We start from the raw sequence: 25,858 nt of genomic DNA, 5'->3' as shown, positions 1-25,858 counted from the left end.
ATTATTTCTGCCAGTATGATACTTGGAGATAAAGCCTGGAGCTACAGCACAACATAGATTTGAGTATCTCTGTGAATTCCAGAGCCTTCAGTGTGTGAATGAGAAGAAAACTATCTTACAGAAGATGACATGCCTATCTTTGCTTGGGCCTTGATTAGAAAGAAAAAGCAAGCATTTGGTTGGAAAGGAAAAAAAAATTTTCTCTCCCCTAAGAATTTTTATATTTAGGTCTTTAATCCATTTTGAGTTTATCTTTGTGTGTCATGTTAGGAAATGTTCTAATTTCATTCTTTTACATGTAGCTGTGCAGCTTTCCCATCACCACTTATTGAAGAGACTATCTTTTCTCCATTGTATATTCTTGCCTCCTTTGTCAAAGACAAGGTGCCCATAGGTGCATGGATTTATCTCTGGGCTTTCTATCTTGTTTTATTAGTCTATATTTCTGTTTTTGTGCCAGTACCATACTGTCCTCCAAGAATTCTGAACTTTAGATCCAAAGACCACACATGTGAGGGTCTGGAAGTCATAGTACCTTTGTGACCCAAATAACTCTGAGTTAGAAACAGTAGAACATATACATATTTATTGATAATTGCCTTAAACATCAATGGATTAAATATTCCAACCAAAAGATGTAGACTGGCTGAATGGATACAAAAACAAAACCCATATACATGCTGTCTTTAAAAGACTCACTTCAGATCTAGGGACACGAACAGACTGAAATTAAGGGGATGGAAATATTTATTCCATACAAATGGGAATCAAAATAAAACTGCAGTAGCTATACTCATATCAAACAAAATAAGGCTTTAAAATAAAGACTATTATAAGAGCAAAGAAGGACACAATGATCAAGGATCAATCCAAGAAGATATAACAATTGTAGATATACATGCACCTAGGATAGGAGGATGTCAATATATGAGGCAAATACTAACAGCCATAAAAGGAGAAAGCAACAGTAACACATTAATAGTGGGGGGAACTTAACACCCCACTTTCATCAATGGACAGATCATCCAGACAGAAAATCAGTAAGGAAGCACAAGTCTTAAATTACAATCAACTGAGGGACTTAATTGATATTTATAGAGCATTCCATCTAAAAGCATCAGGATATACAGTCTTCTTAAATGCACATGGAACATTTTCCATATTGATAACATGCTGGGCCACAAGGAGAACCTAGGTAAGTTTAAGAAAATTGAAATCATATCAAGCATCTTTTCTGATCAACGCACTATGAGATAAGAAATAAATTACCAGGCGAAAAAACTGTAAAAAACACAACACTTGGAAGCTAAACAATATGCTAGTAAACAACCATTGGATCACTGAAGAAATTAAAGGGGAAATAAAAATAACCAGTGACAAAAATGAAAGTATGATGTTCAAAATATATGGGATGAAGCAAAAGTAGTCCTAAGACAAAAGTTTATAGCAATACAATCTTACTTCAGGAAACAAGAAAAATCTCCACCAGTCTAATTTTACACCTAGAGCATCTAGGAAAAGAAGAAAAAAAAAAACTCAAAGTTTCCTTTTAGAAGGAAAAAATCATAAATATCAGAGTAGAAAGAAAGAGAGATGAAGAAACAATAGAAAAGATCAATGAAACTAAAACCTTGCTCTTTAGAAAGATAAAATTAATAAGCCTCTAGCCAGACTCAGCAAGAAAAATGGGGAAGGGCTCAAATCAATAAAATTAAAAATGTAAAAGGAGATGTTACAACAGACAGCACAGAAATACAAAGGACTGTAAAAGACTACTACCAGCAATGAAATGCCAACAAAATGGACAACCAAGAAGAAATGGGTAAATCCTTAGGAAGGTACAATCTCCTCAGACTGAACCAGGAAGAAAGAGAAGATATGAACAGACAAATCACAAGTACTGAAATTGAAACTGTGATTTAAGAAATAAAAACAAAAATTCCCAGTAAACAAAAGGCCAGGGACAGACGGCTTCACAGGCAAATCCTATCAAACATTTAGAGAAGAGTTAATGCCTATCCTTCCGAAACCCTTCAAAAAATTGCAGAGGGAGGAATACTCCCAAATTCATTCTATAAAGCCACCGTCACCCCTGATAAAGTTAGACAAAAATGATGCAAAAAGAGGCAATGTCACCGATGAACACAGACATAAAATTCCTCAACAAAATACTAGCAAAATGACTCCAGTAATACATTAGAAGGATCATGTAGCATGATCAAGTGGGATTAATCCCAGGAATGCAAGGATTTTTAAATATGCGCAAATCAGTGTGATGCATTACATCAACAAATTGAATAAAAACCATATGATTATCTCAATAGATGCATAAAAAGCCTTTGAAAAAGTCAACACCCATTTATGATAAAAACTTCCCAGAAAGTGGTCATTGATGGGACATAATCTCAATATACTAAAGGCCGTATATGATAAACCTGCAGCTAGCATCATACTCAGTGGGAAAAACGGGAATCTTTTCCTCTAACATCAGGAATAAGGCAAGGATATCCATTTTCGCCACTTTTATTCAGCACAGTTTTGAAAGTCCTAGCCACGGCAGTCAGAAAAGAAAAAAAAAATAAAAGAAATCCAAATTGGGAAAGAAGAAGTAAAATTGTCACTGTTTGCAGATGACATGATATTGTATGTAGAAAAGGCTAATGATGCTACCAGAAGACAGCTAGAGCTCATCGGTGAATTTGGTAAAGTTGCAGGATACAAAATTAATACACAGAAATCTACTGCACTTCTATACACGAATAACAATAGAAAGAGAAATTAAAGAAACAGTTCCATTTACCATTGCATCGAAAAGAATAAAATACTTTGGAAGAAACATATTAAGGAGGCAAAAACCTATACTCCAAAAACTATGAGACCTGATGAAAGAAATCAAAGATGACACAAACGGATGGAAAGATATATCATGGTCTTAGATTGAAATAATCAATATTGTTAAAATGACGATACTACTCAAGGCGATCTACAGATTCAGTGCAATCCCTGTCAAATTACCAATGGCATTTTTCATATAATTGGGACAAAAATAATTATTTATGTGAAAACACAAAAGATCCTGAATAGCTAAAGCAATTTTGATAAAGAAAAAGAGTTGGAGGAATCAGGCTCCCTGACTCCAGACTATTTACTATAAAACTACAGAAATCAGAACAGCTTGGTACTAGCACAAAAACAAAATTATAGATTACTGTAACAGGACATAAAGTCCAGAGATAACCCTACTCAGCTATGGTCACCTATTCTATGACAAAGAAGACCAGAATATCAGTGGTGAGGAGAAAGTCTCTTCAATAAGTGGTGCTGGGAAAACTGGAAAGCTACATGTAAAAGAATGAAATTAGAATATTCTCTAAACTATACATAAAAATAAATTAAAATGGGTTAAAACTCAAATGTAAGACTGAATACTATAAAACTCTTAGTGGAAAACACAGGCAGAATACTCCTTAGCACAAATCACAGCAATAACTTTTTTGATCCTCTTAGAGTAATGGAAATAGAAACAAAAATAAGCAAATGGAACCTAATTGAACTCAAAAGCATCTGCACAGCAAAGGAAATCTTAAAAATAAAAATGAGAAGACAACCCACAGAATGGGAGAAAATATTTGCAAATGATTTGACTGACAAAGGATTAATCTCCAAAATTTACAAATAGTTCATGCAGCTCAATATCAAACAACAACCTAATCTATCAGTAAACAGAAGATCTAAGTAGTCATTTCTGCAAAGAAGACATATAGATGGCCCAAAGACACAGCATCACTGTTAGAGAAATGCAAATCAAAGATGCCCAACATCACTAATTATTAAGAGGAATGCAAATCAAAACTATCATACAATGAGATGCCATCTCACACCAGTAAGAATGGCCATCATCAAAGTCTACAAATAATAAATGCTGGAGAGGGTATGGAGGCTACGCTATTGGTAGTGTTGCAGCCACTATGGAAAACAGTATGGAGGTTCCTTAAAAAACTAAAAATGGAGTTACCATACCAAGCAATCCCATGCCTGGGCATATATCCAGAGAAAACCATGGTTCAAAAAGATACATGCATCCCAATGTTCATTGCAGCACTGTTTGCAAGAGCCAGAACATGAAAGCAACCAAACTGTCCACTAACAGAGGAATGGACAAAGATGAGGCGGCACATATATGCAACGGAATATTGCTTAGTCATTAAAAAGAATGTGACAATGCTACTTATATAACATGGATCAACCTGAAGATTATCATACTGAGTCAGACACAGAAAGGCAGATATCAATGATATTGCTTACATGTAGACTCTAAGGGAGAGAAACAGAATTCAGTTACAAAACAGGAACAGACTCACAGAATTAGAAAACAAACTTATGTTTAGCAGGGGAAAGGGTGGGATGGGGAGGCATAATTGGGAGTTTGGGATTGATATATACACACTGTTACTTTTAAAATAAATAAGCAACAGGATTTTACTGTATAGCACAGGGAACTCTGCTCAATACTCATAACAACCTAAATGGGAAGAGAACTTTAAAAAGAATGGATGCATGTATAACTGAATCACTTTGCTGTACACATGAAACTAACACAACATGGTTAATCAGTAGTACTCAAATATAAAATAAAAATTTAAAAGAAATGTAAGATGATTCCACATTGACTTGTATTCTCAATGCAAGTACTCATCTCTCTAGATTGGTACTCAAAGAACTTCTACAGATAAAGTTACAGGGATTTGGAATCATTACATTTATGAGGAATTAAACCCACCTTAAGGAAAAGTTAACAAAACAATAACATGCAGAATTATATTCACAAGGATAGCAGATAATTCAGTTATCAGATACTAAGTTCAAAACTGTATATTTAATATGGTTGAAGAAATTAAAGGGGGAATAAAAGTCTGAGAGAAAATTTAATGTTTGGGCATACCTCAAAAGAATCAAGTACAGTAATTGAAATGAGAACCTTAACGGAAATATTACAAAATGTATTAGACTCAGTTGGGTAGAAAATTAGAAGAAAAATCTGAAGAAATTTCTCAATGAACAATCCAGAAAGATTAAGATATGGAGAACGTAAAATAAAGTTCAAATGCATCTTATTGAAAGAATATAGATAATTGTGGGAAAGCAGTGTTCAAATAATGGCTGAGAATTTTCCAGAATTTATGATAAAACTAATCTTAATAGTCAAGAAGTGTATATTAATGAATACCTAGATACATTTTAGTGAAACTTCAGAACATCAAAGACAAAGTGAAAATATTAAAACCAACCTGAGATAAAACTATAAAGGGTTGATGATTAGGCATAACAAATAACAGTAAAAGCTTCCAGTTCTGGCCACTGTCAGGTAGCTCCTATTGGATCAATCCTCCCACAGAAAGAACTACAAACACACATATGTGTGTGTGTGTGTGTGTGTGTGTATGCACCAATGCAGGGTGGTTAAAATTCAGATATAACAGAAACCTCACAGTAATACTGGTTTAAAGTGGCAGAATGTGGAGTTTGAAGTAAACACAAGCTGGAAAGGGAGACAGGAAATCAGGATAGGAAAGACAGAGGTTGCAGTTGGGGTTCAAACAAATTAACTGCCTACTTTAAGAAAAATCACACTCTTTGTAAGAGCATAACTGAATTCAGAGCATTTACAACATTATCATTCAAATTGTCCGAGATACTAAATAATGAGTACACAAATAAACAGGAAAATATGAACCACACTGATCAGAAAAGGCAATTAAAGGATCACAACCCTCAGCTGTCCCAAATGATGGAACCTGCAGGAAAGGATCTTTTAAATAACTATTATAATTGTGCTCAAGGACAAAAAGGGAAATGGAGTTGGCTCTAGAAACGTGCAGAGGTTAGAGCCCTTGACCCTCCGAGCAGGGGAAAATCTATCTGTAACACACAGTAAGCCCTCCAGATCTACACTTCCTCCATATCTGTGGTTCCACCTCCACGGATTCAACCAAATGCAAACCGTGTAGTATGGTAGTATTCACTATTGGAAAAAATGCACAAGTACGTGGACCCCTGCAGTTTAAACTCATTTTGTCCATGGGTTAACTATATGTTTATAATGAATGGACAGGAAACCTCAGCAAACAGGAACTATAAAAAAGAAACAAATGGAAAGTTTATACAGTGATATTTCAATATTTGAAACAGTAAGAATAATATGTTCAAAGTTTTGAAGAAAATTAGAAATCTATCTAGAAAAGTGTCTTTCTTCAATAAGGATGAAATAGTCACTTCATGGGAAATAAATGGGGAAACAGTGGAAACAGTGTCAGACTTTATTTTGGGGGGCTCCAAAATCACTGCAGATACTGATTGCAGCCATGAGATTAAAAGACGCTTACTCCTTGGAAGGAAAGTTGTGACCAACCTACATAGCATATTAAAAAGCAGAGACATTACTTTGCCAACCAAGGTCTGTCAGTCAAGGCTATGGTTTTTCCAGTGGTCATGTATGGATGTGAGAGTTGGACTGTGAAGAAAGCTGATCGCTGAAGAATTGATGCTTTGAACTGAGTGCTGGAGAAGACTCTTGAGAGTCCCTTGGACTGCAAGGAGATCCAACCAGTCCATTCTAAAGGAGATCAATCCTGGGTGTTCATTGGAAGGACTGATGTTAAAGCTGAAACTCCAGTACTTTGGCCACCTCATGCGACGAGCTGACTCACTGGAAAAGACTCTGATGCTGGGAAGGATTGGGGACGGGAGGAGACAGGGACGACAGAGAATGAGATGGCTGGAGGGCATCACCGGCTTGATGGACATGAGTTTGAGTGAACTCCGGGAGTTGGTGATGGACAGGGAGGCCTGGTGTGCTGCGATTCATGGGGTCGCAAAGGGTCGGACACGACTGAGCGACTGAACTGAATGACATCTCTAGCCTAACACACACATTAAGTTCACTTCTGTCTCCTGTAGCTTTTATAAGATGGACTTAGGGAGAAGTGTGTAGCTTATATATAATTCCACATGCATGCAGTATTCCCAATAAAACATACAAATTCTATATCTGTAGCAGAAGTTTAACAATGGAAGCAGCCTATGATGAAGGCGGAAAAGGGCATTGGGGAAAAACTATTAAAGAAAATGATTTATAGCTTTATATGTGAGATATTCATCCAAAGGCCCAAAGTACACAGGAAAGAAAGGGGGTGGGCTCATGTGAGATGAAAAAGGACAGGATCCTACTCTGATGAAGGGAATCATAGCTGAGAAACACATAGCTGCTCATCAGACATCAGAATGTATTCACTGTAGAAAGAATAAGATCCAGAGGGACACATCAGGATTGAAGAGCATCAGATACCCATTCTGCTTTAGAATTTTATGTTACCCTTAACTTTTATGGATCCTTCCCAGCCAAGAAAATCCACAGCCAAAATATGTTGAAGCTGTTTACCTCCTTCCTCCCTCCTCTTTCTCTCTTTTTGTTGTTGTTCCCAGAAAGAGGGATTGCTTTAGGAATAAACATAGATTTTTAAGAATACAAAGAGGTAGAGGGAAGGAGGAAAAAATCTTTTCTTCCCCTTCAGATTTTAGAAGCCATCTATATCTTATCAAAACAGAAACAAAGGTTGATTTCTATTTGTGAAAATAAAACCGTATAAGAAAATATTTACAGGATTTGAATGGTGTCATTTACTTTCAACATTTTACTTTCAGTATTATTTGCTGTGTATCAGGATCTTTCGTGATGGTGAAGCTTAAAATGTAATCCATAGAATAACATATCTAAATATTGATGACTTTAGAGATGTTCTGACCAGAAGGATAGTTTTTAAATTATAACTCTTAACCTGGAAGATCAAAATAGTAATAGCCCATTATAAAAACGAACATAGCTACAGATATATTTATATTGACCATACTTCAGTTACAAATGAGAGTAATGTTTTTAATCACCTAATGTAAATAGGCTCAATGTAAATACTATAGAATACATACATCAAAGATTCAGGTGATTCATAAAGATTAAGTAGTATGCATATAATTTGTTATTTTATGAATATTAGTGTGCCTTCTTTGACTTTGTTCATTTTCTGCTTGCAGTTAGCAACTGGAAGTTTTCTTTTCATTTGCATAGAAAATGTAGTTTTTCTCTTTTGCAAAGCACCATAGGAAAAAATGTAAAACTGAATATTTCCCATGACATTTCATGAAAAAAAAAAGAAAGGTCTTCCAGTTGGTAGACTTCTAAACCAGAGTTTAAAATTTATGTTACAAAATAAGAGTCTATATCTAGTGTATATTGTTTATTTTGCCTGCTTTTCCAATGTTTTGGGAAAGCAGAGTGCTATTAGGTTTTCCTAACATTTTCATTTTAATTTTCTATGAAAAGATTAAACTGCCTTGAAAATTAATACCGAAAGATTCCAATTCATATTTTCTTGTTATCTCTTTCTTGAGAGGTAAAGTGGCAATAAAATGAATGAAAGAATTAAAGTGAAATGAATTATTTTCTACTTATCTGAAATATACTATGATTCGCACTATATAATATTGCCAATGATAGTTCTAGGACTGTGCTATTTAGGCTTTTATAGAGCTGAGTTAGCTGAACTGAATTAATGATTGATTTCTAAAAGCTTCCTTAAGTAATATTAATCTATTTTTGCCTTTTTATATCCTAGGTTCCCAAACCAGTAGATTATTCTTGCCAACCCTGGTAAGTATTAAAAATGTTTATGTCGCTGAGTTGAAATACCATACCTTTAGCTCAAGGACGCCTTAAATGTGGGAGTAGTAAACCACATTCCATTTCCATTTGTCCTGGCTAAAGGTGTTTTCACATGTAACAGAACACCATAATGAATTTATATATTGCTGACCTTTTCCATATCTTTATCAGAGAGTGGTGTATTTGAGTACAAGCGCAAGTACTTGGCTGTAAATCCAAAGTTTATAATAGCCAAAAGTGGAATGGGACATGGGCAAATATGCACATTGTATTTTAGAATAAGTTTTATAAAGTTGAGGGGGCAAAAAAGTATAATTTCATTGTCTGAAACAAAAACAGCCCAGAAAGGATTGTTGTTGTTTAGTTGCTAAGTCGTGTCTGACTTTTGCAACCCCATGGACTACAGCACACCAGGCTTCCCTGTCTTTCACTATCTCCCACAGTTTGCTCAAATACATGTCCATTGAATCGGTGATGCTATCCAACCACCTCATTCTCTGTAGCCACCTTCTCCTCCTGCCCTCAATCTTTCCCAGCATAAGAGTCTTTACCAATGAGTTGGCTCTTTGCATCAGGTGGCCGGATTATTGGAACTCAGCTCCATCATCAGTCCTTCTAATGAACATTTAGAATTAATTTTGCTTGCAGTCCAAGGGACTCTCAAAGGTCTTCTCCAGCACAACGATGCAAAAGCATCAATTCAATTTTCAGTCTTCTTTATGGCCCAACTCTCACATCCACACCTGACTACTGGAAAAACCATAGCTTTGACTATACTTTTTCTCCATCTATTTGCTATGATGGGACCAGATGCCATGATCTTTGTTTTTTGAATGTTGAGTTTTAAGCCAGTTTTTTTACTCTCTTCTCTCACTCTCATCAAGAAGCTCTTCAGTTCCTCTTCACTTTCTGCCATTACAGTGGTAGCATATGTATATCTGAAGTTGTTGATATTTCTCCCAGCAATCTTGATTCCAGCTTGTGATTCATGCAGCCCAACATTTCGTGTGATATACTGTACATATAAATTAAATAAGCAGGGTGACAATATACAGCTTTGACATAGTCCTTTCCCAATTTTGAACCAGTACATTGTTACATGTCCAGTTATAACTGTTGCTTCTTGATTTGCATACAGGTTTCTCAGGAGGTGGATAAAGTGGTCTGGTATTCCCTTCTCTAAGAACTTTTCACAGTTTGTTGTGATCTGCACAGTCAAAGGCTTTAGTGTAGTCAATGAAGCAGAAGCAGATGTTTTCCTGGAATTCCCTTGCTTTCTCCATGATCCATTGAATGTTGGCATTTGATGGTTCCTCCACCTTTTCTAAATCCACCTTGTTAGCCTGTAAAATGAACGTAATTGTAAGGTAGTTTGAATACATTTTGGCATTGCCCGTCTTTGAGATTGGAATGAAAACTGACCTTTTCCAGTCCTGTGGCCACTGGTGAATTTTCCAAATTTACTGACATATTGAGTGCAGCGCTTTCATAGCATCATGTTTTAGCATTTGAGATAGCTCAGCTGGAATTCCATCACCTCCACTAGCTTTGTAGTAATGCTTCCTAGGTCCACTTGACTTCACACTCTAGGATGTCTGGCTCTAGGTGAGTGACCACATCATTGTGGTTATCTGGGTCATTAAGACATTTTTTGTATAATTCTTCTATGTATTCTTGCCACCTTTTCTTAACCTCTTATGTTTCTGTTAGGTCCTTATCATTTCTGTCCTTTATCATGCTCATCCTTTTATGAAATATTCCCTTGATATCTCCAGTTTTCTTAAAGAGATCTCTTTTCTTTCTCATTCTATAGTCTTCATTTCTTTGCATTGTTCCTTATACAGATGTTGGAAAGATGAAATAAAATGTGTATAATACTAAGTAAATATTAAGTACCCAAAATATGTTAATTATCATATGTTGATTATAACTATTCTAAATAGTTTTTCTGGTTGAAGATGTCATTTTCTCTTAAACTCATAATGTCTAAAAAGTAATAATCGTTTCCTTGTTTCTGTTAGTGATACGGCTAACTGCCTCTTAAAATGACTGCATCTATTTTTATTTTCTTGATATTGAAATATGTGCATACAAATTAGAAATCAGGGTATGAATATAAATGAGGTATTCTGAGAGTATATAGTAAGTACTAGTTCAGTTTGCAAGTGTAGGCAACACCTGAGTTTTTTGATATTTTAAACTGATCATTTTCTGTTATATCACCAAAGCGTGAAAAATGTAGGAACACATTGTCCATAATATGGGATCCTTTCCTCAGCAGTCTTACTCTTTCTCCCCAGCCACATCTGCTTTGTGTAATCATTGTCTGTTTTCTCTGACATCCTTCCCTGGCTTTAACACTGAGCCTGCTGAGAAATTATAGCAGGTCTGTGATAGAACTGGAAATCTTTGCTATATGTTTACCTGTTTTAAGACAAATTTGAGGTCTCAGTTTTCATGGAATTAAAGACTGTAACCCTGACAAATTAATTTGGGAGAAAAGAACTGATAGCATGGATAATCAAACTGTAAAACATCAAGAACTGGTGAAATCATGAAAGTGTGATAACAGTTTCCTTCTCTTTTCTTTTACTATTTCTATATAAGAAGGCATAATAGTTACAAAACTAATGACTTTAGAGAAATACGAATGCCACACAAAAGATGAATTTTATGAAATAAACTGATTTGATACCTGAGAAACATTCAGAACACAGGAGATTAGCTTTTGAATCCTTTGTTTTAAAATGTACCCTTGCCAATATATAAAATTCTATTCAAATTATGACCAAAGAGTATTGTTCCTAATGATAAAAAAAATCAAGATGTTTAGATGAAAACAGTAAGAAATAAAGATAATAGAATTTCAAAATTACTTTTTCTTTTCTTAGAAACTTGGGACAGTTTCTTCACAACTAAGCAGGCAGTTTCATGTGAAATGCTTTCTGCTAAGGAACAAAATGATAAACTATAGCAGAAAATGAAACCTTCAATTTTAGAAAAACTAAACTGTTTAAAGAAAAATTACACTGTGGTTTTCAAGTCATTAAGAGGGCTTCCCTAATAGCTTAGTCTCAGTTGGTAAAGAATCCACCTGCAATGCAGGAGACCCCAGTTCGATTCCTGGGTCAGGAAGATCTCCTGGAGAAGGGATAGACTACCTTCTCCAGTATTCTTGGGCTTCCCTTGTGGCTCAGCTGGTAAAGAATCCGCCTGCAGTGCGGGAGACCTGGGTTCTATCCCTGGGTTGGGAAGATCCCCTGGAGAAGGGAAAGGCTGCCCACTCCAGTCTTCTGGCCTGAAGAATTACATGGACTGTATAGTCTACGGGGTCACAAAGAGTCGGACAGGACTGAGCGACTTTCACTCTCTCAAGTCATTAAGGAGTTAAATATCCTTATTATTTTCACATTTTGAAGCTGTTCCCATAAGGTAAACTTTGTCTCTTTTATAAGCCATGAAATAAAACAGAGTTCAGGTGATTATCTTCAGTCTGTGTTTTTGGGTGTCATGAAGACTGGGCTGAGATATGGGCTTAAATCTCAGGAACTGTCTGGAAGTCCTTATGGAGAAAAGGATGCAGATACCAGTGTCCCGCCTCATTCTCCAAGAAGTCAGACAACTTACCTTTCCCTCCCTTAGCAAGAGACATGAATTAGAAGGTATATTACTTGGAAAAATTGAGCCATGTGAGGCCTAGACTTGGAAAGAGCTGGCCCAGCAAAAGTTGGCAGAGATGCTATACACCAACAGATCAGTCACATTAAGGAAAGTCAGTATACAGACTGATGATGATCCTCAGTTCCTTTGAATAGTTAAATTTTAGTATTGCAACAGCTGTGTCTCACACACATGGACTACTCTCTTCTTCCATCCAGATAGGAATCTGGAAGATTTTTCTCTAAAGAAATGGAATAGACTCAGAATTAAAAAACCTAAAATCCAGGCCCCATAATCAGCTTCTTCCCAAATGATCAGATTCCACCCCAGTGAGCCTCACATACTGCACCCCCACAGAACTCCCAGTCAGTTCTTGGATGCCTTTCTCGCTTTCTTTTTTTTTTAATTGAAGGATAATTGCTTTACAGAATTTTGTTGTTTACTGTCAAATCTCAACATGAATCAGTCATAAGTACACATCTACCCCCTCCCTTTTGAACCTGCCTCCCATCTCCCTCCCCATCCTATCCCTCTAGGTTGATACAGAGCCCTGTTTAAGTTTCCTGAGCCATATAGCAAAATGTGAGCAGACAACAACGAGTAACCAGACATTTGAGAAAAGCCTTGAAGTAGAGAAAAAAATAAATGTCAAAAAGAAACTTGGAAGAATTACAAACATTAGCATGGGCAGAATAGAGATGCCTTTAATTTATATTCTCAGAATTAAGAGATAATATATCCATACAAGTGAGCTGGATGTTTTATAAAAGAGACAGAAATTGAGAATGAGAAAGAGCTCTCTAAGTATTGAGTAGAGAAATTGGAAAATAAAGTTGAATAAATCCTCTAGAAAATCAAAGAGAGATAATAGAGAAAAGATAGAGCAGACAACTGACCTGAGAAGTCTGGCCTTCATTTAATAGGAACTTGAGAAAGAGAAACTAACAACAATTATATATATAAAAAAAAGATAAAACCAAAATTTTTTTAGAACTGAAGGCTATATGACTACATCAAAGATGCTCCTGAGAGCCCAGGACAACAGTGAACTTTTTAGTACAGCATATAACCAGAAGGCTTATTATTATGAACTTTGCTATATAAAGCAATGAATTTGAGTTTCCAGAGAGGGAAAAAAAAAAAAAAAGATTACCTACAAAGACTCAGAAATCAGAATGGCACTGAATTGGAAGTTAGAACAGCAGAATAGTGCCTTAAAATTTGAGAAGAAAATGATTTGTCACTTAGAATTATTTATCCAGCCAAACTGTGAATTAAGGATTATTTAGTAAAATACAAATATCATAGATATGAGACCTTCTAAGTATTACATCCCATATATTCATTTATGGATCTGAGGAGTTAGCTAGTAAACCAGGAAACAGGGAGATGCAAAATCTAGGAAATGGGAGTGAAGGGATTCCAGGACTACACTAATTCAGCAGGCTTGGAGAGAAAGCAGTGGTGATTAGACCAAGAGGGTTGAGGGTTTGGGAAAAACGGATGTCTCCATAGAAAGAATTAATAGGTACAGTACATGGTGCTGAACAGGTATCACTGGGGGGTTTATAATTCGTTTGGAGAATTTGGAAAAAAAAAAAACTGGGTAGAGACAAAGAAGCTTGAGCAAACAAAAACTTGAGGACTTGTTTTTTGATGTTGGATGTTCTTTGAATATGACAACATGACAAAACTGGGTCAGATGATGGCTAGGCTTTGGAACAGCTACAGAAAGGAGAGTGAGGGGCAGCACTATGATGGCATGAGCGTAAGTGGGGAAACAGTGGTTTTCTGTCCTGGAATCTGAAATTGATAAAAACTCAGAAGGCGAAGAGAGAGAAGGAGGGCCTGAGAAAATATTTGAAAAGATTATAACCAAATACTTCCCTAACATGAGAAAGGAAACATTCACTCAAATCCAGGAAGTGCAGCGTTCCATACAAGATAAACCAAGGAGGAACATATTAACACGTATTAATCAAACAGACAAAAATAAAAAACAAAGAAAAAATATTAAAATCAACAAGGGAAAAGCAACAAATAACATACAAGGGAACCCTGATAACATTATCTGCTGATTTTTAAGCAGAAATTCTGCGGACCAGAGGGAATGGCGCAATATATTTAATGTGATGAAAGGGAAAAACCTACAACCAAGAATACTCTATCCAGCCAGGCTCTCATTCAGATTCAATGGAGAAATCAGAAGTTCTACAGATAAGCAAAAACTAAGAGAATTCAGCACCACCAGACCACCTTTGCAGCAAATGCTAAAGGAACTTCTGCAGGTGGAAAAGGAAAGGCCACAGCTACAATCAAGAAAACTACAAATGGGAAATCTCACTGGTAAGAGAGATTTTCCTAAACATAGGGAATCATCCATATACAAATATGATATCAAAACCAGCAATTCTGAGAAGAGAATACAAATGCAGGATACTGGAGATGAACTTGAAATTAAGGGATCAGCAACATAAAACAATTGTGTATATTTGAAGACTGCAATATCAAACTGAGTGACTGAACTGAACTGAATATCAAACTGTCATGGGAGATACATAATGGGAGAAGACAGGATGGCAGGGTAGAAGGACATGAATTCACATGAGATACAGCCAAGAGGTTCATGAAAAGATGCTGAACACTGCTAATTATTAGAGAAATGGAAATCAAAACTACAATGAGGAATCATCTCACACCAGTCCTTATGACCATCATCAAAAATTCTACAAACAATAAGTGCTCCAGATGGTGTGGAGAAAGGTGAACCCTCCTACACTGTTGGTGGGAATGTAAATTGGTGCAGTCACTATAGAGAACAGTATTTAGGTTCCTTACAAAACTAAAAATAAAGCTACCATATGATCCAGCAGTCCCACACCTGGGCATATATTTGGAGAAAACCATGGTTCAAAAGGATACATGCATCCCAATGTTCACTGCCATGCTGTTTACAATAGCTAAGACATGGAAGCAACCTAAAACTCCAGTGATGGATGAATGGATAAAGATGTGGTACATATATACAAAAGGTATCAGTTCAGTTCAGTTCAGTCGCTCAGTCGTGTCTGACTCTGCGACCTCATGAACCACAGCACGCTAGGCCTCCCTGTCCATCACCAACTCCCGGAGTTCACTCAAACTCATGTCCATAGAGTCGGTGATGCCATCCAGCCATCTCATTCTCTGTTGTCCCCTTCTCCTCCCATCCCCAATCCCTCCTAGCATGAGAGTCTTTTCCAGTGAGTCAACTCGTCGCATGAGGTGGCCAAAGTATTGGAGTTTCAGCTTTAGCATCAGTCCTTCCAATGAACACCCAGGATTGAGCTCCTTTAGAATGGACTGGTTGGATCTCCTTGCAGTCCAAGGGACTCTCAAGAGTCTTCTCCAGCACCACAGTTCAACAAAAGCATCAATTCTTCGGCAATCAGCTTTCTTCACAGTCCAACTCTCATCCATACATGACCACGGGAAAAACCATAGCCTTGATTAGCCGGGCCTTGGTTGGCAAAGTAATGTCTCTGCTGTTTAATATGCTATCTAGGTTGGTCATAACTTTCCTTCCAAGGAGTAAGCGTCTTTTAATTTCATGGCTGCAATCAGCATCCGCAGTGATTTTGGAGCCCAAAAAAATAAAGTCTGACACTGTTTCCACTGTTTCCCCATCTATTTCCCATGAAGTGATGGGACCAGATGCCATGATCTTTGTTTTCTGAATGCTGCCAACCTTTTCACTCTCCTCTTTTACTTTCATCAAGAGGCCTTTTAGTTCCTCTTCACTTTCTGCCATAAGGGTGGTGTCATCTGCATATCTGAGGTTACTGATATTTCTCCCAGCAATCTTGATTCCAGCTTGTGCTTCCTCCAGCCCAGCGTTCCTCATGATGTACTCTGCATATAAGTTAAATAAGCAAGGTGACAATATACAGCCTTGACGCACTCCTTTTCCTATTTGGAACCAGTCTGTGTTCCATGTACAGTTCTGACTGTTGCTTCCTGACCTGCATAGAGGTTTCTCAAGAGGCAGGTCAGGTGGTCTGGTATTCCCATCTCTTTGAGAATTTTCCACAGTTTATTGTGATCCACAGAGTCAAAGGCTTTGGCATAGTCAATGAAGCAGAAATAGATGTTTTTCTGGAACTCTCTTGCTTTCTCCATGATTCAGCAGATGTTGGCAATTTGATCTCTGGTGCCTCTGCCTTTTCTAAAACCTGCTTGAACATCTGGGATTTCACGGTTCACATAAGGTATAACTTAGCCATAAAAAGAATGAAATAACTCAACCATAGAAAAAGAATGAAATAATGCTATTTGCAGCAACATGGATAAACTTGGAGATTATCATACTAAGTGAAGTGAGACAGAGAAAGACAAATATATGACATCAGTTTATATACAGAGTCTTAAAAAATAATACAAATGAACTTATTCATAAAACAGACTCACAGACTTAAGAGACCTTATGGTTACTGAGAGGAAAGGTCAGGCAGGAGGGATAGATTGGGAGTTTGGGATTGACATGTACATACTGCTATATTGAAAATAGATAATCAACAAGGATCTACTGTATAGCATAGAGAACTCTGCTTGATCTCTGTAATAACCTAAATGAGAAAATAATTTTGAAACAATACATACACACATACACACACATATATAACTGAATCACTCTGCTGTCAGATGAAACTAACACAACATTGTTAATCAAATATACTCCAATATAAACTAAAATTTAAAAATAATAAAATTATTTTTATACGTTGTACCCATGGTGGTTCAGCGGTAAAGAATCCACCTGCCTATGCAGGAAATGAGCTTTGATCCCTGAGTCAGAAAGATTCCCTGGAGAAGGAAATGGCCACCCACTCCTGTATTCTTGCCCGGAAAATTCCATGGACAGCAGAGCCTGGTATGCTATAATCCATGAGGTTGCAAAGAGTTGGACACAACTTAGCAACTAAACAAGAACAACAACATATTTTAACTTAAACTACATTCAGTTCAGTTCAGTTCAGTCGCTCAGTCGTGCCCAACTCTTTGCGACCCCATGAATCACAGCACGCCAGGCCTCCCTGTCCATCACCAACTCCCGGAGTTCACTCAAACTCATGTCCATCGAGCTGGTGATGCCATCCAGCCATCTCATTCTCTGTCCTCCCCGTCTCCTCCTGCCCCCAATCCCTCCCAGCATCAGAGTCTTTTCCAATCAAAAAAAAAAAAAAAAAAAACTCTCTTGGGAACCACAAACCAAAAATCTACGATTGAAACTCACAATTAAAAAAACAAAGCAGTCCAAACATATCACTAAAGATAGACATCAAATGACAAGAGGAGATAACAAAAGAGGAGGGGAAGAAAAAAAGATCTTCAAAAACAAATTTGGTCTCCTCGAACTGAACCAGGAATAAGTGGAAAGTATGTGAACAGACCAATCATAAGTATAAGAATATTTTAACATTGAATTTGTCCCTTTTAATGTTATGGAATATTTGTATGCTTAAGCCAGCAGAGTTTGGAAACAACAGAATTTTGGTTTTGAACATATCTTTTATTTTTTTTTTTTTTTTTTTATTTTTTGTAATTAATTTATTTTTTATTGGAGGCAAATTATTTTACAATATTATATTGGTTGGTTTTGCCATACATTGACATGAATTCGCCCCGGGTTTACATAAGTTCCCTCTCCTGAACCCCCCTCCCACCTCCCTCCTCCCTTTATCGAGGGTGAGGGTGGGATGATTTGGGAGAATGCATGTTATAGGATGCTCGGGGCTGGCATGAACATATCTTTTAAAAATTCTATTTGCTACTAGTAGAAAATTGGTTATCAAAATTGTGGACTATAAGAATTAATCTTACATCTAAAAAATAATTATTTAAAAATAAATTGCCCCTAAATTTTCTTAATACTCAAAGGAGATTTTATTTCATACTGTTTTACCTAGAAAATGTGAAATTTTGGAGGAATGTGTGTATATGTGTGCGTGTGTGTGTATCTGAGTGTGTCTTACATGGGCCATCCTTCCCTAAAGTCTTTTTCCTTCTTGACCCTAAACTCTCCACAGCCCTCTCTCTCTCTAATACCCACTAATTTCCTCTCTTTGTTCCATTTATTTATTGATAAATATTTAGTGTGTTTGGCATTGTTCACTTCACTGTTGTAATCTTTGTAGAGATTACAGTATCTTTGTTTGAACATATTTAAAGGACATTTTTCTGCATTATTTTTTGAAGTAATATAATTAGTATAGCAGTAAAAACAGTTCAGATCTGCCACTAAATTAAAATCCTGACAGATACTTAAGTTTTAGCCTCTGTTCTCTTTCAGGTACATTACCCAAATTTTCTGTGTCCTTGTTTCTCACAGGTATGCTGGAGCCATGGAAAGACTGCAGGCAGAGACCGAACTTATTAACAGGGTAAACAGTACTTACCTTGTGAGACACAGGACCAGAGAGTCAGGAGAATACGCAATTAGCATTAAGTAAGTAGGACAAGAAATAGGTTTCCTGTTTTCATAATTGCATAGATCATCTGACATGTACAACACTGAAGTTGAAAACCAAGGTTCTAATTGCAGTAGAAATAATGCATCATCTCTCTAGACAGTTCATTAATACTTGAAAATATCTGTTAGAAAAAAATGGTATTAAGTGTTATAGGCTGCTAATTGGCACACCAGATTTCTTTCATAACACTGTGCTTCAGTGACTTGATGTGTATATGTTTCTAGTAAATCCTAAGAATTATAAATTACTAGATTTTGTTTTGTTTTTCTGTATTCTCAAACTGATCTTATAAATAAATGGGGCAGAATGATTGGTCAAATCTACTGCCCCCCAATCTCACTTCAAAAACTGGTTGTATCTTCAGCCAATCTAGTGAATATATTTTGTTAATTAGCTGTCACCAGTGTATTGGCATAGGTATATATTTTGTCTTCAGAATTAATTCCTATAATGTTATTGGGGCATGCCCTCTGGTAATTATTGATTTCTACTGATTAAAAACACATTTATATTCATAAGTTATCCACTGCCCACAGGTACAATAATGAAGCAAAGCACATCAAGATTTTAACAAGAGATGGCTTTTTTCACATTGCGGAAAATAGAAAGTTTAAAAGTTTAATGGTAAGCATTGATTAGTTCTTTTCAATCTGTGGTCCTTAGTTTTCTCTTATTGGAAAGGTCAGTTTAGCTCTATAGTTTCTTGGAAATTTTGCTTGCTGAAACATTTAAAGAGAATAATAGCTTACTTTTGCAGCAGAATCCTGAAAATTTTAAGAATTCTAGTTAAGTTTTATATTGCCCTAAACATATTTTTCATTGTAAACTAAGTTTGCAAGTTTAAGATAATATTTCAGGGTCCACACTATATGATTCTTAGAATCACAGACACATTCAGGTCCATTTCATGCAAAATACAATATATGGTCAAATGGAAAACCTTTTTGTATTTTCTAGTCTAAGTGATTTGCTTTCTTCATTACCTTCGACAATTAAACACTAACAAGATCACACTTTTACCATATGACAGTGATTTCATAGCAATTTTATATTTAAATTGAAACAGTATATTGTTACCAAGTTGCTTCATATAAAGGTGATTTACTCTGATTTTAAAAAGTGCAACTTAGCATATAAGAATATTATGTATTGTCATATAAACAATACATACATATCATTACATGTGCCCTGCTAACAGTAAATAAAACTGAAAAGTAGTCTCAGGCTTGTTTCTTAAGTTGGAGAGTTTCTTAAGATAATGAAGAATTTGGATATAGGACATAAGCCTTTGTAGAGCTCTGTTAAGTACTTTGAGTAGCATTGGGAAGGACCACTCATTGACTGAACCATCAATCAAATGATACATACTGCATCCATCTGGAAAACATCTCAAAGCACTTTGCAGATGTTAACACTAAAGTTAAAACTAAGTGTAAGAGAGCCTTACAGAACAGGTCAGCTTAAAAGTCTTATCCAAAAATTTAGAACTGGATCAAGACAGGAATCAGTATTTTTAAAAAATTGAAACATCTTGTGACTGAGTGACTGAACTTAATTGAACTGAGTCAAAAGAAAAGTAAGAAAACCTGTCTTGACATAAATATCACATTCCCAATTCAAAAGCTAAGGATGGGCAGCATCCTAAGGATGTGTCCTGGAAAATGCAAACCCTGTCAAATTGGCAACCAAGATCCAGGCATCCTCCCTGCTGGCAGCGAGTTACGTTCTGCTGGTGCAAGCAAGCTGTGCACAGAGAGAATGGGACCTGAGGAGGTTTCTTCCTGAAAGGAAAACCTAGCAGGGAGGTGGCAAGTGGATGCACAAATAATGAGTGATAGCCCCAGCTGAGACATGAAAAAAGCATGCACAGGGGGCCTCCACATCACTGCAAAGACACACCAGCTTGACTTTCACCTGCAGAACTTAGGGTGCTTGGTAATGAGGCTGCTCTGTGGTATCATGGTTAATATGAGACTTTAAAAAAAAATGCTGTAGGGCCAAAGTTGACTACCAGCTTTGCTGACTTTGAAAGCAACAAAAGGGACTCCCATCACAGGAGATAAGCAAGAGGATGAAAGGAATGAACCACTGGCAAGAACCAATCAATTCAACTTCGTGTCACCTGGATTCAGCTCAAGAAAGTTCCTTCTCTAAGGTTAGATGTGAAAAGCCAGTAAATAACACCATGACTTGGATTAGTGAACACAGATCCTCAAGTTCCTATCTGCATGGAAAGCTGTGATTATTATATATGCTATAAAGACCAAGATTCCAAGTAATTTGTATCCGAGAGTGGTAAAAGTTTTTTCAGTGATGTTCTGGAAAGGGAAGTAAAAGAGCTCACATAAGCTAACAGAGCTTATTACATGGTGTGTGTAAAACATCAGAAATGTCACTGCTGGAGACACATGCATGTATTTTGTCCCTCCATATCAGGGGATCTTTTGTAAGGAAGTACATAATACAGATAGTTAAAGGGAGGGGATTAAGAATTAATTGCAAAACTACAATGAAACTGAAAAAAAATAAGCAAATGGATAGGATTGTGAAAAGACAGGCAAGAGGCTAAAAAATCTGTCTTAGATAAATACTTTTGTCAGGAAGAAAATCCAGAGAAGGCAATGGCAAGCCACTCCAGTACTCTTGCCTAGAAAATCCCATGGATGGAGGAGCCTAGTAGGCTGCAGTCCGTGGGGTTGCTAAGGGTCGGACACGACAGAGCGACTTCACTTTCCACTTTCGCACATTGGAGAAGGAAATGGCAACCCACTCCAGTGTTCTTGCCTGGAGAATCCCAGGGACAGGGGAGCCTAGTGGGCTGCCGTCTATGGGGTCACACAGAGTCGGACACGACTGAAGTGACTTAGCAGCAGCAGCAAGGAAGAAAATCACCGTAAAAACTTGCCGAAGAGACCACTGAACTCGTCTGGACCTACCTCTTCTTTGTCTCTGTCCATTTCTTGAACAACTTTATATTGAGTCCTCACTATGTGAAATCACTGTGATTCTGCAGAATTCTAAAAGGACTCAGTTCTGAAAAAGTTCTCAAATCAGTAAATCTATCTGTACCAAAGCCTCAAATAGATCTATACTTGGACCCTAAACTAGGAAATGCCTGATCAGAAGGAATGGCTTCTATCTGAGTACCAGCCTCTCTGGAAGAAGATAAAGGGTTAACAGGCCCTTCTCTCTGGGAGCTAGAGGCTTCCCTCTGCAACTGTAAGGCGTAACTTTTTATCATGCTTTTTATGTTGGGAGATAACCCAGTTGCCATTATATCTTGGTCTAAAGGAATTGAGTTATTTCTTAAGTATAGTTCAGTTTCCTCCCATCGTGACTGGTAACATTATATCACCTACGTAATATTCATTTATCTAATGACACTCTAGGATTAAATTTAATTGGGAAAGGATGTAAAATGCAAAGAAAATCCAGAATTTGTTTTAAATTAGCCAGTTTCTCAAGAAGATTGACCTCAGGTGGTTATAACCTAACCTTTTTTTTACCCACTCTGGTTTCAATGGCTTGGTTAATCGAAATCTTTGTTTTTCTAGTCATTAAATTTAAATTCTAAATGAATTTCTGTATCCAGATTACAAGGCATTAATTTTGTTCTAATTTTCATGTATGCCAGACAATCCATGTCCAAATGCTGTTTATAAATCATCTCCATTGCCCGTTTCCTTGGTAATTGGAATAACTGGCTCTCACTCATTATTTTTCAGAGAGACTTGAATTGTTGACACCACTGTGTCAGTGAGAGATAAGGAAAGCTTAGTGATTTCTTTTGTTTAGCATCTTCTTATTTACTTGTAGTACCTGAAGGTCAATGACTGCTAAAGCGGGGGCGGATTAGACTAAAATATAGAAAGCAGAAAGGCATGAATTAGAAGAGATCCACAGTGGCACTATTTAATTCTACCTACTTAGAAACATGTAGGAAGATTTACCCTCATAAGATGGTAAAAATGGAACTAAAATGTCTTTGATGCTTACTGAAGTGATAATAAAGTGTTTTGCAGCTTACCAAGCCACACAGCCCTAGGCCTTGGAAAAGTCATTTTTTGCTCCCATAAAATCTGGAGCTGGGTAGGTATTAAATGAGAAACAAGTCCTTTTCAGTATGATAATTCTGTGTTTTCTAGCCAACTTCTCATAAACTTTAATTCATACTAACTCATGATATATCATGCATAAAATTCATATTACTTATAACATTTACAACAACTTCAATTACATTAAAGTTCAAAGTTATTGGCTTATAATTACTTTCAGGTTTATTTTCACATTTTTTTCTAAAGAACACATTCACTCAGTTCAATGATAAAACTAAGAGAAGTGTGTTACTGATGCAAATGATAAACTGTACGATTCTTTCAGAGACCTTACAAAATTTTGCATTTAAAAAACTTAAATGATAGTATTGGTCTCAGAGCAGAATTTAATTCCAGGCCTTGCAAACCATGTTAAAACCTCTATAATATAAATGCTGTATTCTGATCAGGGAAGCCATTTTGGGGATATAAACTTCTGATGCCTTAGGAAGCATCACTATGAACGAAGCTAGTGGAGGTGATGGAATTCCAGTTGAGCTATTTCAAATCCTAAAAGATGATGCTGTTAAAGTGTTGCACTCAATATGCCAGCAAATTTGGAAAACTCAGCAGTGGCCACAGGACTGAAAAAGATCAGTTTTCATTCAAATCCCAAAGAAAGGCAATGCCAAAGAATGTTCAAACTACCGCACAATTGCATGCATCTCACATGCTAGTAAAGTAATGCTCAAAATTCTCCAAGCCAGGCTTCAACAGTACACGAGCCGTGAACTTCCAGATGCTCAAGCTGGATTTAGGAAAGGCAGAGGAACCAGAGATCAAATTGCCAACATCTGCTGGATCATGGAAAAAGCAAGAGAGTTCCAGAAAAACATCTACTTCTGCTTTATTGACTACGCCAAAGCCTCTGACTGTGTGGATCACAATAAACTGTGAAAAATTCTGAAAGAGATGGGAATCCCAGACCACCTGACCTGCCTCTTGAGAAACCTGTATGCAGGTCAGGAAGCAACAGTCAGAACTGGACATGAAACAACAGACTGGTTCCAAATAGGAAAAGGAGTACGTCAAGGTTGTATATTGTCACCCTGCCTATTTAACTTATATGCAGAGTACATCTTGAGAAACGCTGGGCTGGAAGAAGCACAAGCTGGAATCAAGACTGCAAGAAGAAATATCAATAACCTCAGATATGCAGACGATACCACCCTTATGGCAGAAAGTGAAGAGGAACTAAAAAGCCTCTTAATGAAAGTGAAAGAGGAGAGTGAAAAAGTTGGCTTAAAGCTCAACATTCAGAAAACTAAGATCATGGCATCTGGTCCCATCACTTCACAGCAAATAGATGGAGAAACAATGGAAACAGTGACAGGCTTTATTTTGCGGGGCTCCAAAATCACTACAGATGGTGATTGCAGCCATGAAATTAAAAGATGCTTGCTCCTTGGAAGAAAAGTTATGACCAACCTAGACAGCATATTAAAAAGCAGAGACATTCCTTTGCTGAAAAGGTCCGTCTAATCAAAGTTATGGTTTTTCCAGTAGTCATGTATGGATGTTAAAGTTGGACTATAAAGAAAGTTGAGTGCCGAAGAATTGATGTTTTTGAACTGTGGTGTTAGAGAAGACTTTTGAGAGTCCCTTGGACAGCAAGGAGATCCAACCAGTCCATCCTAGATGAAATCAACCTTGAATATCCATTGGAAGGACTGATGCTGAAGCTGAAACTCCCAATATTTGGCCACCTGATGCGAAGAACTGACTCATTTGAAAAGACCCTGATGCTGGGAAATATTGAAGGCAGGAGGAGAAGGGGATGACGGAGGATGAGATGGTTGGATGGCATCACCGACTCAATGGACACAAGTTTGAGTAAACTCTGGGAGTTGGTGATGGATAGGGAAGCCTGGCGTGTTGCAGTCCATAGTGTTGCAAAGAGTTGGACACGACTGAGTAACTGAACTGAAAACTTCTGACATTTTAGCTTTTTTTCTTTTAAGTTGGTCAGATTCTACTCCTTGGCTTCAGCAATGAGACTTATAATCTGGGCCCAAGCAAGGAAGAAAGAATGAAAGAAAAAAAAATTATAGCATGTGTAAAATATCTTGGGTCTAAGAAAACAAGAAGATACTTAGAAAATGCTCCTTCCCTTTGCTTCCCTTTTTGCATATTTACATTTACCAGGTCCTATTTGCTAATAGTAAAATGTAGTTGAGAGCACAAACTTTGGAGCCAGACACCGGTTATACAACCTTGCCCAAGCTGATTAATCTCACTGAGCCTTGAGCATCAGTGGGGAAAAGACCCGTCTCTTGTTTCTTGTGTGAAGATTGTAAGAAACTATATGAAAGTATACATATACTATATAACTATATAAAACTATATATATATTATATAAAACTATGTAGCACATGTGATCATGGTAGCTCTCATGATTATTCACAGGTACTAGGTACTTTATACCTTCTTTGCTATAGTCTGTGAAGTGGTTTATTATCCTCATTTTATAGATGTGAAAGGTGAAGAATCTCCATTTGCTTTATCCAGTACTTGAACCAAACCATGCTGCTTTTAGTTTATGAAGGTGGTCTTTATTATCTTTGTCTGTTTCCAGCCTGTCTGCTCTACTTAAAATAATCCTTTCATCCTTCCTGGTTTTTGAAATTATACTTATATTCAACTTAAGCCAAGCTACCTTCCCTCATGAACTCTTCCCTCTTCCCTCCTCTGGACTCTGAAAAGGAAGCTGTCTTTCCTTCTTGCCTCCAAACTCCCATAACCCTTCTCTTTCCTTCCACGGTGGGTATGCCTAGGAACCTAATCTCTGTGATCCCTGGAACACCCCACACCATGCATCCCACAACTCATCCAAGTTTGGTCATAAATAATAAATAAATCATTGATGATTCTCTTTCTCT

The 25,858-nt window shown here is 36.9% G+C and overlaps 1 protein-coding gene across 3 annotated transcripts in view; it reads left to right on the top strand.

Annotated features, from left to right (window-relative positions):
• Positions 1 to 25,858, top strand: part of VAV3 (vav guanine nucleotide exchange factor 3) — a 457,960-nt gene that overhangs the window by 404,805 nt on the left and 27,297 nt on the right. For all 3 annotated transcript variants that reach the window (XM_055401823.2, XM_088835531.1, XM_088835532.1), the window contains 3 exons: positions 8,670 to 8,704; positions 18,744 to 18,860; positions 19,422 to 19,509. In XM_055401823.2, coding sequence (XP_055257798.1) covers positions 8,670 to 8,704; positions 18,744 to 18,860; positions 19,422 to 19,509 — 240 coding nt within the window. The remainder of the gene's footprint in view (positions 1 to 8,669; positions 8,705 to 18,743; positions 18,861 to 19,421; positions 19,510 to 25,858) is intronic.

Source organism: Moschus berezovskii, chromosome 4 (genome assembly GCF_049115385.1).
Source record: "Moschus berezovskii isolate FMDL1 chromosome 4, NW_MosBer_1.0, whole genome shotgun sequence".
Lineage (NCBI taxonomy): Eukaryota > Metazoa > Chordata > Mammalia > Artiodactyla > Moschidae > Moschus > Moschus berezovskii.
This window is presented reverse-complemented; position numbering and strand designations above follow the sequence as displayed.